Genomic DNA, 14,621 nt, shown 5'->3' on the forward strand with positions numbered 1-14,621 from the left:
TAGAAATATGTAGGTAGATATCTGGAAATTCTCGGTCATCCAGGTCATGGTTGTCCCAAATGTGCAGAACTGAAGAAGCTTCTTGGATGAGAAGCGAAATGTCTTCAAAAAAAAAGGCAGAAACTCTTGAAAAGTTGCCTCTTGAAAAAGCACTTTGGGATATAGGTAGATAATGCTGACATTTTCCCTATCCAATATAGTTTGTGACAGTTGTTAATTGCCTTTATGAAACACGTGAGAAATTGGGAGTTAAATTTGTGTAGCACTTTGCTCAGCATTTCACTAAAATAAATTAGTTGTTAAATTATTTATAACATTAACAATTAAATATGTAATATATACAAAAATATAAATTAGTCATAATAATGGTAAATAATCTTGGGGAGGGATCTTCTATCACAATGCTTTAAGGAATTTTTAAAAAATCACTTTTAAATTTAAGTAATGAATATAACCAGAAAGAGAAAGGAAAATTAAGGAATATTTGATATGTAATGGAAAACCTAACAGTGCAGGAAAATGTTCCCCAAACTCTGCAGATTGCAGTGTTGATTCCCAATGCCTTAATTTTTTGACCTATTAGCTTTGTGCATTCACATAGAAACTTTATTGCAAAGAAGTCTAGCATAAGCTTTTTTTGTGATATAAAATGACTGGTGTTATCTTTACTTCTTTAATAAAAGCTTAAACTACCATAGTTTCAAAGTATGAAATGACACTTTTGCAAACCATCCAATGAAAAAGCTTTATATCTCTAAGACTGAATCTTAGGAAACATGACCTTTGATGTAGTGATTCCAAATAAAATGGATGTAAAGAGACAATGTACAGGACTACAGTCTTAACACAGACATGAGAAATTCAGGAAGGTGTTGGAAGACTTGAAATTTAACAATTGTCTTAATGACAACAATTATCTGAATAATAGTAACATTTTGAATTACACTCCTCAAAATCAAAAATGAAAAAAAAATGTCTACATTCCATTCAGCTTCACATAACCTTTGTTTTTCTTTTTATGACTCTAATTTCTTGCTTCAGGGTGGGTTGGGGGCAACAGAATGGAGCTGAGCATTTACTGGTCGGATGCCCTTCCTGATGCCTACGTGGAGTTCACAGCAGATATTTTCTCCATGAACCCTGATGGAGAAACATATATTCAGTAAACACCGCTTTTCTGATTTTCCTGTAAAATATATATGTACTGTATTCCTAGCTTGCTTTTCCCCTTGTTTCTACTGCTTGCTGTACACCTGTACATTGTTATGTCCACAACATAGGAACCCATTATTCATTCTCCTTTCCCAGTTAATTTTTCAATTTAGTTTGAATTATTTATGAATGCCGTCTGGCTTATTTATGTTACAAATTCACACCCTTAATGGATTTGTCTTTACAGGATGTTTGTCAATTAACAATGCAGCCTTTTTATTTTCTCTTCCTTCTTCTCTCTCAACAGATTTCTGAAACCCAGCTTAAAGCTGAAATGAATGCCTTTTAGACGGAAGGAAACTGAGTGCACTTTCACTACTGATACCAGAGTGAAAGGAAAAGCTAATCCAACCATCCTATCTGCTGTCAACGTTTGGAACTTCTCATTGAGGATTGGCCTTCTGTATAGGACATAGTTACTCTGCCATTTCGCATACATGGAGGAAGGCATCAAAATGTGTAAACCTGGCTAACAATACAGTGATTTTCAGAAGCAGACTGGATGACAGTCCAGTTGTACAAGGATTATTTTGCATTTAGTTTCTAGGAATATAACAAAGGGGACAAAATACATCTATTTTGTTTTATTTCTTCTTTTTATTCAACTCTTCCTTCTTTCTTCAGTTAGAAATGGGCCCGTGGACTAGAATGTGGCCCATGGACAGGTTTGCTTTCTTGAAATCCCGGCTTGTTTTTTTTCTGGGATTGTATGTGCAGTTTTCCAAAGCATTGGCCTGTCCAACTGTATGCCGTTGCGACCGAAATTTTGTCTATTGTAATGAACGAAGCTTGACCTCAGTGCCTCTTGGAATACCGGAGGGTGTAACCATACTCTACCTCCACAATAACCAAATTAATAATGCTGGATTTCCTGCAGAACTTCACAATGTCCAGTCTGTGCACACAGTCTACCTGTATGGCAACCAGCTAGACGAGTTCCCTATGAATCTCCCCAAGAATGTCAGGGTTCTCCACCTGCAAGAAAACAACATCCAGACCATTTCTCGGGCTGCTCTGGCACAACTCTTGAAACTGGAAGAGCTTCATCTGGATGATAATTCTATCTCTACTGTTGGAGTGGAGGATGGGGCATTCCGGGAAGCTGTTAGCCTCAAGCTTCTGTTCTTATCCAAGAATCACTTAAGCAGTGTACCAGTTGGCCTTCCAATGGACTTACAAGAACTACGAGTGGATGAAAATAGAATTGCCATCATATCAGACATGGCCTTTCAGAATCTCACAAGTTTGGAACGTCTCATAGTGGATGGTAATCTCCTTACAAATAAAGGCATTGCAGATGGCACCTTTAGCCACTTATCCAAACTTAAGGAATTCTCTATAATAAGGAATTCATTGACATACCCACCTCCCGATCTTCCAGGTACAAATCTACTTAGGCTTTATTTACAGGACAACCAGATATCACACATACCACTTTCAGCCTTTTCAAATCTTCATCTCCTGGAACGACTTGATATTTCCAACAATCAGCTCCGGATGCTGTCTAAAGGTGTTTTTGACAATCTTCGCAGCCTGAAACAACTGACAGCTAGGAATAATCCCTGGCTATGTGATTGTAGTATTAAATGGGTTACTGAATGGCTCAAATTAATTCCTTCCTCCCTCAATGTCCGAGGATTCATGTGTCAGGGACCAGAACAAGTCCGAGGTATGGCAGTCAGGGAACTCAACATGAACATGTTGTCATGCCCCACAACTACCCCAGATGCCTCATTTGTTACCCATGTTCCCACAACATCTTTGCCAACCACGATGGCCTCTACTTCATCACACTTAACCCCAAGTAGTAAACAAACAAGCGTTCTTCTTGCCCCTACTATAACCACAATCCCCACTGTGCCTGAGAGGAATGATGAAGAAAAAATGACCTTTCCCACTGTTGAACGATTTCAGCTGTTTATCCACGTTGTAAATGGCAGTTGCATCCAAGTGAGCTGGCATTCCCTCTTTAACGTGATGGCCTACAAGCTTACTTGGGTTAAAATGGGTCATAGTCTGGAAGGAGGCATTATTCAGGAACGGATAGTTACTGATAAGAGGCAGAACATCAGCTTGACAAATTTAGAGCCCAAATCTACATATCGGATTTGTTTGGTTCCCTTGGATGATTTTAATAATTACCGCATTGGTGAGGACACTGTGTGCTCAGAAGGCACAACAAAGGCTTCCCTGTTGAATAACGGAAGCAACTCAGCTTCTAGCCACGAACAGACAACTTCTCATAACCTTGGTTCTCCATTTCTGTTAGCAGGCTTAATTGGGGGGGCTGTTGTATTTGTGCTGGTGGTTCTGCTCAGTATCTTCTGCTGGCACATGCACAAAAAAGGACGCTACACCTCTCAGAAGTGGAAATACAACCGTGGGCGACGGAAAGATGACTACTGTGAGGCAGGAACCAAGAAGGACAACTCCATCCTGGAGATGACAGAAACCAGCTTTCAGATTGTCTCCTTAAATAATGATCAGCTCCTTAAAGGAGATTTCAGATTGCAGCCTATATATACCCCAAATGGGGGCATTAACTATACAGACTGCCACATCCCCAACAATATGCGATATTGCAACAGCAGTGTCTCAGACCTGGAACACTGTCATACGTGATAGTGAGGTGTGTGGTGAGGCAATATTACCACAAGCAAAAACCCAGAGGGGGCAAGCAAAATTAATCTACTCACACACAAATCAACAAAAATTACATTTGATAAATGTTACGCAAATGCATTTGCGCATTTGAATACTCTGTAATTTATATGGTGTACTATATAATGGGATTTAAAAAAAAGTGCTATCTTTTCTATTTCAAGTTAATTGCAAACAGTTTTGTAACTTTTTGCTTTTTAAATCTTTAAAATATATATAAATATATATATAAATATATATATATATTGAAGAAGTACTGTACAGGGTTGTACAATAAGAACCCGATGCCATGGCAAAGGAAATACAAAACAAAATGCCTCATTCTTCAAACGTTCAATACTTTGATTTTGGAGCTGTTTGGGGGATTTTGGCTCGTATATCCATTAGTTTAAGATAAGTTTGTATTACAAGATGAAACTTTAGGAATGCCTAAGCAGTGTTACATGAGTGGAAAACAATTTAACTTCATTGGTGATCTTTACAAAAAATGGAATAGTATTTGTAAAAATTAGATTGGCCACCTTGCCTGCCTCTACCCCTTTAGCTCCCTTTAGTCAGAGACTAAAACTAGGAACTCCCTGGATATTGGGCTTAATAAACCTGTATCCTTCATTTTGTTAATTTTTTTTTCCAAAAGGTATATTACTTTGTTCGTTTCTTCTCAGAAAAGCTGGTATGGAATTCATCAAGGCATTTGTTATTAAAGTCTCATCAAATTGGGAATGCTTTTTAAAAAAAAATTAAAATGCATCTAGACTTTTTTTGTTTTCTCCAGAAATGCATTTTTGAATTCCCAGTGAAATCACATTCGGTCATAAATTTCAAAAATTCTATTAACAATCCAGACTGATCTTTGGCAGAATACAGTCAATACTTTCATTCTACAGGTAGTCCTCAACTTATGACTACAATTGAACTCAAAATTTCTGTTGTTAAGTGAGTCAGTTGTTCAGTGAAATTTGTCCCGTTTATGACCTTTCTTGCCACTATTGTTAAATGAATCACTGCAGTTGTTAAGTCAGTCACATGATTGCTAAGTAAATATGGCTTCCCCATTGACTTTGCAGTCTTGTATAACCATTTACAATTACTTGCCAAACTGATTTTGCCAATTGCACAACTTGCATTATTTCAGGTTAAGGAAATGTCCTCAACTTTATCTGATGCCTTCCAGATTATATTGTCCAGTTTTGTACCTTTGCAAAAGGACTTCCTGGGATTCTAAGCTGTACAGTTCTATTAATATGGGAACATGACAAAAAGAATACCTACTCCTTTAGTGAAAGAAAAAGGACAGTTTCCACTGCATCATATGAAACATCTTATGCTATGCATGGAGAATTTAGTGCAGCTCTTAGTGTTAGACAAAGATCCACTGATGGTAGATTAGCTAACGCTCCCCTTTCCCCATCATATGTAGTCTCTGCATGAAGTTGAGGACACGACTATATGATGGCTTCATATACTGACATGACTAGGATATTAGCCAAGGGATAAGATGTTAGCTGAAATTATGGAATTGTATGTCCACTAAACGTAGAGAGCACCAGGTTGGAGAAGGCTGGATTATATTACCCATATTTGATTTGATTTTTATTTATTTTAATCAATAAATTAGTGTGGCCTTCCCTTACACTCTTCTCTATTTTTTTAAAATCTAAATAAATTCACTCTCTCCAGTCATATGCAGAATACTTGAGAATTAAGCACAATTATCAACTCATTCATTTTTAAAAATAACAATTACTATGTCTTGTCTGCCACAATTATATTAATTTAAAACAGATGCTTAAAGCTATTTTCTAATAATCAGGATCTACAAAATTAGTCATCTCAGTAATATATCCTTTAATTAAAGGCTAACCAAAAATCTCCTTTAAAAAAAGGAGAACTTAAGGTACAGAAACAAGAAACATGATCAGTATACCTTCTCAGTTTACCTAATCTGTTATTAATCACAAAACACACCTACAGATATATTAATGTTCAGCAACATTCAGATGGATCACTACTTTGTAAGATAGCAGAGTCCAATAATTTTGCAATCCTTTAATAATAACAAGAATTTCCATTGGTATTTTAGGCAACCTGTGTAGGTACTCTATCAGTGTAGTTGCTAAACGTTGCTAACTAAAAGATAGCCATATGGTTTGAAATATATAATTTTAGCTAGGAAACAGCTTTTCTCCCTTTTTGACTGAACTTTTTGTTGACAGAAGATACATTAAGAAGAAACACACAGATCTGTGAAAAGTGTTGAAAGAAAGGCTTTCCTGTAAGCAGGATGCCATCTAAGTGGAACAGGGATAACTTTATGTAGTTAAAAAACCCTAATTATTTGCACATGCCGGATAATGAGATGTCCTCCAAACTGAATTCCTTTACAGAACATAAGGCTAAATCTTATTTCCAGCATAAGGAATGCCTCTGAATTTCAACTGCTCAGAGTAACAGCTGTTATTATTACTTTCTCCTAATCAGAATCATGTACTTGAGAAATATTATGATAGACTAAATAGGCTTTTATGTCTAATCTAGGTGTTTCTAGTTATGTTTTTCTATATCATGAACCTAAGCAACACACACACATATACACTACCTTATCAATAATAAAATGAAGAGTCCAAACCGTAGATTTGTATCTTTGTTACAATATATAATTATATGAACAAAAGAAAGTAAATACGATATTCAACAATGCCATCAGGATTGAACCTGTTTCATCCTAATAATCTTTGTCAGGATTTTACCTTCTCCTTTGCATTCCTGATTGTTGTCTTGTCAGGATTTTTCACCCAATGACTAGAAAGAAATTCTCCGTCTCATCTTTGAAACATGACCTGGTTTCATTCTGTTCAGAAAGCATAAGCATTACTAAGAACACCAGTCGTGAAAGCTATGGCTTATTCCAAATAAACAATTTACAATGAGTTCTTAACCAAACCACTTTTCAAGTTGCAAAATTCCTATTTCTATGCTTCTATGAACAATTTTCAGTTGGTTTCTTCCCTTAGAACTCTTCCTACTTCTACTTTTCATAATATAATGGATGATTGGAGATATATGTAATCCTACAGCATACACGCATACACACACCTCAAGGTTTTTATAATATGCTTTTACATCTATGTTACAAAGGACAATTACTGTGTTTATACAACATGTGCAAACCACACAATGAGACTTCAAAATGGATAAAACTTAAGAGATATGCTAAGTCAAAAGTTGAGTTTCCTACAACTTTATAAATGGAAAATTATCAAGTTTCAATCTACCTATTTTAGATTAGTCAAATGTTATGTAAACCTAGTCAAGGAGATCTTTAACAACAGTTTAAACATGTCAGGATTAACTTTATCCATTATTTTAAAAAATGTCCTGGATACATTTACTGTTTTATCTTCCAGTTAGGCTCATGATAGTGCATTAACTTAATGTGTTTAGGCATTTAATACTATTGCTATTCTATGCAGAAAATTTACAAGCAATAAGATTTGAAAGATTTGGTGGAAAGCTAGTCATTTGATCATCTGATGCTTTTGCTAGCAGTGTCAATACCACTTGCTGTAGTTTGAAAGTCCAATCCCAAAATTTTCCTGATCTAATTGGATTATTTCAAAGATAGTCAGTTCCAACGTGTGGTTGACTGTATAAAGAAAAAAGGATGTTTCATTGTCCCATAACAAAAAGAATTGACTGTAACTTTTTCAGCAGGTTGGGACATTTATCGGCATAAAAGTACCATTATGAGAAGCTGTTACCCAATTTCATAGAATTATAGAAATATTGATGGTGGCGAATGACTTGGCCAAATTTCAAACATATATAAGTAGATATTTTTTTCTACAAAGGAACAGGCGTATGGAAGGAAAGCATGACTTTCTAAAAGCAGTAGACTATTAGAATTTGAACCATTACATAGGATTAACTCTCTATTTTCTATAAAATGACTTAGTTTATGATCGCTAATTAATGTCATGCAAAATCAAAATTTCACAAGAGAATAAGAGACTAGATAGCTAATGATAACATTAAAGATTTCTCCCAGTTCCCATGAGTTTGTTTGACTTGGATAAAATGCTCAGATCTTATAAAAATATGAATAAAGCACTAATGATTGCAGAGAAATATATGCATCTCACAAAACTTTGATATGCAAGTGAATAACATTTGTTAAAGCCTCACTAAATAGTGACTGTCTCTTCATTACTTTTCAAGGGTAAATATAGAGTTTCCTCAAATTAAAATGATTTTATGTAGAGAACTGAGCAGAGAGGTTATTTTATTATATTAAAAATTGTGTGATACTTCTAATGGGCAAAACAAAGTAAATTATCATCATACAAGATCTGGAGATTAGAAAATTAATTCTGATGACAAAGTAGCTGGCTGCTTTTCATATATACAATAGCTAATATTTTTGGAACAATGCTGAAAAGCATATATTAATTAATTCTGGTAGCTGAATGGGATAATGCAAAAAATAATATGCCCTTTTATTCATCAATCCATCCTCTGGAAGTGATTACAGTCATTGAGAAAGTTAAATCCATAATTTAACTCTCTAAAAGTTAAATTATCCCACTTCATCTGAAGGTAGGTAAGCAATGTGGGATCAATACCTTGGCATGATTGATGCCATCCCAACTTAAAAAATATTTGTGAATCCAATGGTGCATAACTTTTAAAGTTTCCGATGTCTACTGTAGTATCTCACTGTAAAAGGTATCTTTGTAAGTATTCTGTGCAGCCAGAAAATGACAGAAAGAAATGTAGGACTGTGTTGTTAGTTCCACCTCCAACATCAGCATACTATGCCTCCTAGTGCTTTCCTGTTTTGCAGATAGGAAGAGAATTCATTTTAGTACTAAATGTCAGTGGGGGGAAAAAACAGCCAGTAAGCGGTAACAAGCTCAGGAAGTGAAGCACTTTGCAGATGATATTAAGAGGCCTCAGGTTTGTGTACTGGAACAGTTTACAGTAGTTTTTTCAAACTTGGCAACTTTAAATGTATGGACTTCCAAGTTAGCAAAACACCAGTTTGCAATACTGCACAACACTTGCAACAAAATTTCAGAGAATGAATATCATAGAAACATAACTCATACATTTTTTTAAAAAAATGCTATTCTCCCTAATAGCATTGCTTTGCTGACAGGCTAATTTTAAGATTCTTTAATTCACATTGTTCTTTATGATTGCAATAGCAATTTGGAAAGTAGAAGAGAGAGACCATTAAAAAAAATTCCTAAGCTTTGAATGCATCCACCTCTTTTTTCCAAGCTTTGATTGCTGTTCTGGAAGCTGTTTCCACATGTTAGTGTATGCAAACCTACTAAACCTTGCTATTGTAGTTGCATTAAAGAAGGGAGGATAAATGTTTTGTATAGACTTCCATATGTTCACTCTTTTGAAAGAATTGCACAACCTTTGGGTATTAAGAGTGGATTTCAAGTTGCTATCTCTTATGTCTCCTGTGTGTAGCTCCTAGAATAATTCATCTGTAAATTCTGAATATGTCCTCCATCCAAAGAAGACATTTCTTCATAGCCACTTCATCCTGAGCCCTATAAAAATATGGCAGAGTGGGTAAAGATAACACGCTTGTTCTTAAATAGCAATAGCTTTTAGATCTATATACCACCCTTTAGTGCTTTACAGCACTCTGAGCAGTTTACAGTGTCAGCATATTCCTCCCAACAATTTGGGTCCTTATTTTACCAACCTTGAAAAGGGGGAAGGCTGAGTCAACCTTGAACCTGTCAGGATTGAACAGGTTCAATTTAGTTCAGTGGGCAGATTTAGCCTGCAAATACTGCATTCTAGCCCCTGTACCACCAAAATCATACTACAGCTCAAAGGTACCCTCAGAAAAGCTGTAGCGGATTACTTGAAGACAGAATAAAAATAAAGCCCCAATTGTTGGTTTTACAAGCACACTGCAGGAGTGGGGAAGCCTCACACAGTAGAATGTGTGCATTCCCCAGCTCCGTTTTGTGGCCTCAAAACTCCCTCTCCTATCTACTCAGCAATTGATTCTCCTTACTTCAGTGGCAAACTGCTAAGAAATACCCATGGATATTCCACCATTTTTACTAGAAAAATAAATGTTGTCTAAGGGTTCACCTGAAATATGATCTCATATTTTAAAAAAATCCAAATCTGCCTAGTTCGTTAATGATAGGATTTTTCATGTGTGTGCCTGTGCGTTTATCAATATGTCACTCAATCATCAAAACTGACTGACAGCCTTCAGCAGATTAAAGTTATATAAGTATTTGCCTTAATTGCTGGGTCACACTCAATGAAAACATTGTTTGCAAGCAGAACATCTCAAGTTAAAATCCTTAGTTAAAAGGACATGGGTGATGGGTAAAGTACTGATTTTTAGGAGAAATTACACAAGGAAAAATAAATCTTGCCCCACATGATCTGATATTCTCCGCATGAAAGGTCTTTATTTGCTTTACCAGGGAGAAAACATATTAGACTTCAGTTCCAATATGGGTAATAATCAAGGATGATGGGAATTACCATTCAACATTAGCTATTACATGTTCTTTGTCCTTATGATTTTGTTACTGAAAATTAGATACTGAAGAATCTATTGCATAGAAGGGGGAGAGCATCAGCGTCCTATGGGAGCTTATTGAGTAGATATATCTATATCATACAGTAGATAAAATTTCAGAGCTGAGGACATATTAATCAGGTCTTGCTGCTATCAGATTGCAAATGCAGTAGGTCAACTTAACCTGAAATCTCACATCAACTCTTTCATCAGCCTTACCATAGACTTCCCTCAATTTAGAAATTCAAGAACAAAGTAATAAAAGCATAAATTATCGCCATGTGTGAAATGAAACCACAAGACAGGGCTTCCTATAATACTTTGAAAATTGTGCCTGAGGCCATTTTAAGATACTGACCACTACATATAGTGATTTTATTTTAAGGCCCATGAAACAACTTCAGTTGCATTATTCCTCAACTGTTTGTAAAATTGAGACAGTTTTCTAAAAAGAACACTACAGGTAATCCTCGACTTAGAACAATTCATTTAGTGACCATTCAAAGTTGCATCATTACTGAAAAAAGTGACTTATGACCATTTTTCATATTTGTGACTGTTGTAGCATCCCCATGGTTATGTGATCAAATTCAGTTACTTGGCAACTGACTCACAACCTTTGCAGTGTCCTGGGTTCATAGGATCTTCTTTTGCTATCTTCTGACAAGTAAAGTCAATGTAAAAGCCAGATTTCCTGAACAACCATGTTGCTAACTTAACAACTGCAATGATTAACAAAAGTCTCGCTTAGCAACAGAAATTTTGGATTCAATTGTGGTTGTAAGTCGAGGACTACCTAATAGTTTCTAAAAAAAGGTAGAAAGCTAAAAAATACATTGTCTCTAAAATGTAAAAATTGCATAACATTTATATTACATAATTTTGGCTGGATCATTCCTTACCTGAAAATAGACATTTCTGAAAAGAAAATAATATAGAATATTTATAGAATGTCATTTTTTTTTCCATTTCTTTTTCAGGGCCCAGCAACGATGTTTCTATGGCATAATGGGTTAAGTTTTGTCCTTTTTAGTTAGTCTTACACTCCTCACTCTTTATATGCAGTTTTCACATGTAGGCAGAAAACTTTGTTAGAATATGCACAGATGAGCAGTTACATATATATGTGATATAGTAATGATTTGAAATAGAATAAGCTGCACAGACAAAAATGACAAATGATAATTTAATAAAATGTTGATTCTTCTTATGCCTTTGACTCTGTAGGCTAATCACGTAAAGTTCATCATAACTTTCTAGACTGGAGGAATTTCACATAACTTCTCAATGTATCATGTATTTGCTTTAGTGAAATGCACTGAAATGCAAGGGAATGCATTTGAAATCTCAAATCAATACCTATACTTTTCGGCAGCAAATAGATTGTCTTTCCACAGTTCAGTGCTCCTGTGCAAATAAAATAATACTACATATATAAAGACATTAAAATAAGTAGAATGACTAGGAAAAAAAATCACAGTGATAAAATGATAAAACCAAAAATAAAACAATAGCAACACCATTAATATGAATGTTTGTTACAAAAATGAATTTCAAACCAATTCCGGTGTGCTTTGGGTCCTGGTAGTTATTCTGCATTTGTTATGTTATGTGCAGATGGCTCATTTAAGTCTTAAGTCTCTCATCCACTCTGAGACAAGTGTTGGATCAACAGCAAAAGTAGATAGTCCTTGTGAATATCAGATGCCTTCTTCCTAGCTTCCAAACAAGAGTAAATGATTGTTAAAGGGCATTTTTGAGCTGAAAAGAGTACATGTTAGTCAACAATAGGGAAAGCAAAAGAAGGCAGATGTTGCCTGTTAACATTCCCATGATTACATAGTAACTAGCTAAAAGGCTGGGATTCTAAGATTGTATGCAGAGGAGGGGAAATAAGGAAGTTGAAGGATTGATAAGTAGGAATCCAGGAATCTGAAGTAGGAATGTATGACTCCACATTTATTTTGTATTAGTCTGATACATATTTAATAAGATGTTATCCATCCCATTTCTGCATCATTTTGCTATTTTGGAAAAATGCATTTGTTTTCATGTATAGTTATTCATAATCTAATGATTTTGTATATATCATTCCCAAATGTACATATTTTATTTACAATTTTCCACAATAGGCACGCTTCTGTAATTTCTGTGTGTGACAAGAACTGCATCACAAAATTAATTGAAATGTACAATGAAAAAGATTCCCAACATTTTCTCAATCCAATTTAAGTTGTTCTAATTCTGTTCAGAGGTTATGTGCTCTAGAAAGAGGGAATAGCATGGAGATAAATCATCTAGGGGCTTCTACAACAACAGTTAGTGACATCAAGAATCTTGCCTGTTTTGAATATCATTATATGCATGTAAAAAAAGATATGGGTTTTATATTTTGGTTTACACTCCCCTTTTGACATTCTTGATCAATGCTTTAGGTACACCTAGAATCATCAATATACAGTATATAGATTGAAGAGGAATTCTTGTCCAAACTTGAGAACAATTTTCCAGATTTGGCTTGGGACATCTCAAAAATATAGATTGATAAAAGGTAGTTGTAGACTCAAATCCCAGATAATTTTATTGAGTGACAAGGAAAGATCAAAGCTCCACATAAAAAAAATAGAAACTGGAGATTTAAGCCTGGAGTTATAGCATGTTTAATAATGCAGCATGTTTTTTAAGGAGCAGGTCTCCCCCAAATAAAAGTTTACACTGAATAATTAAAATTTGGCATCTGGAATCTTTGTGATGTCTCCAGAGCTCTAGCTGTTTGCTTTCAATTAAGAACCAGTGCTACCTATAATATCTCTATCCTGCCTTTGATTTTGCCATTTGCCTTTGATATGTGGGTAGAAAAAGGACATACAGCACATACTTATAGATACTATTCTTTGGTACAAGTGAATTCCAAAGTATATTAAATATTATTTAAAATACATTCCAAGGCTAAATCTAACTGACTCCAGACTGAAAGTATTCTCAAAATCTGTTCCTTATCATATCCATTAAAATTACTTAACAATTGCTCTTTGCTTATAAATAATGAGTGCTATATCTAGAAACAATTTACCATTTCACTTCATCTCTAAGCCTGGTGATATTTAAAAAGCACTTGAACATGATCTATTTTAGAATCAGAGCAAACAAGTTTTCTGTATGGAGATAGTATTTGACCTAGCATCTTTTTTTTTTGTAAATAATTTTCCACAACCACCTTTTCATTTGCTAACAATAAAAAAGTGTAGAATCCCATTTTATCTGACAAATGTGTTGATGACACAAGGTGCAGTGTGTAACCTTACAGTTGGTGCCTTTCAGAAAATAGGGAAAACACACAGCAGAACACAATTGGAGGAGGAAATATTACAACACAGATCTGAGCTTAACTATTTATTGAACAGTCCCATTTATTTTAGAATATCACTTCAAAGGAAATATTTCTTAGCAAGTGATGATAGATTTTGGGCAGAAAACAGATGCTGTTTTGGGGAGGGGAAGGAACATATCTCCCCTTCATTGAGGCATTTTGTAAAATCTATTATGCATCAATGCCATTACTGCTGGAGTATGTAACTTCTGACATTCAAAAGATGATCGCTGTCCATTCCACAGAAATATGTCGTTTGAATTCTTGCATATTTTTCAGGCATCTTATGATGAAAAATGTTATCTAGAGAATAAGATCTGACACTTTGGTTAAATCATTCTTTGCATCATCTCCCACCCACTCCCTGCCTGTGTTTGGTAAGCTTTGTGTGATAAAAGCTAAGTGAGGCCCTTTTTTTCCTTCTGTGACTCTTCAGAAACACATAATTTCAAGCTGTGTTCAGAGGAATCATACAGTTGGAAAGATTAATTTAGGTCATCAAATCCAATCCCCTACTCAATGCAGGAATCCAAATTAAATAATCTCCAACAGATGGCTGTCTGGCCTCCCTTTAAACATACTAAGCACAGGGGAGTCTACCATCTCTCTGCATAATTGGCTCCTGTCAAACCATTCGTACTTTCATAAAGTCTTTCTAATATTCATTTGGAATTCCTGAAACTTTGTGACTGTACTCCAGGGGAAGTCTGGATCTTCTTCTGTTTCAGGGATTTCCTTTCAGGGCTTTGAAGAATAGTATCATATCTTTCTCTACCCCAAACACTGCCATCATCTTCTTTTACCAAG

At 35.2% G+C, this 14,621-nt stretch overlaps 1 protein-coding gene across 2 annotated transcripts in view; it reads left to right on the forward strand.

Moving 5' to 3' along the window:
* The window catches only part of FLRT2 (fibronectin leucine rich transmembrane protein 2), an 82,021-nt gene extending 74,002 nt beyond the window's left edge, over positions 1-8,019 (forward strand). For both annotated transcript variants that reach the window (XM_032232602.1, XM_032232592.1), the window contains exon 2: positions 1,460-8,019. In XM_032232602.1, the coding sequence (XP_032088493.1) occupies positions 1,843-3,834 (1,992 nt within the window). In that variant the 5' untranslated portion in view covers positions 1,460-1,842 and the 3' untranslated portion in view covers positions 3,835-8,019. The remainder of the gene's footprint in view (positions 1-1,459) is intronic.
* Positions 8,020-14,621: the final 6,602 nt, after the last annotated feature.

This window comes from Thamnophis elegans, chromosome 1, assembly GCF_009769535.1.
Source record: "Thamnophis elegans isolate rThaEle1 chromosome 1, rThaEle1.pri, whole genome shotgun sequence".
In the NCBI taxonomy this organism is placed as follows: Eukaryota; Metazoa; Chordata; class Lepidosauria; order Squamata; family Colubridae; genus Thamnophis; species Thamnophis elegans.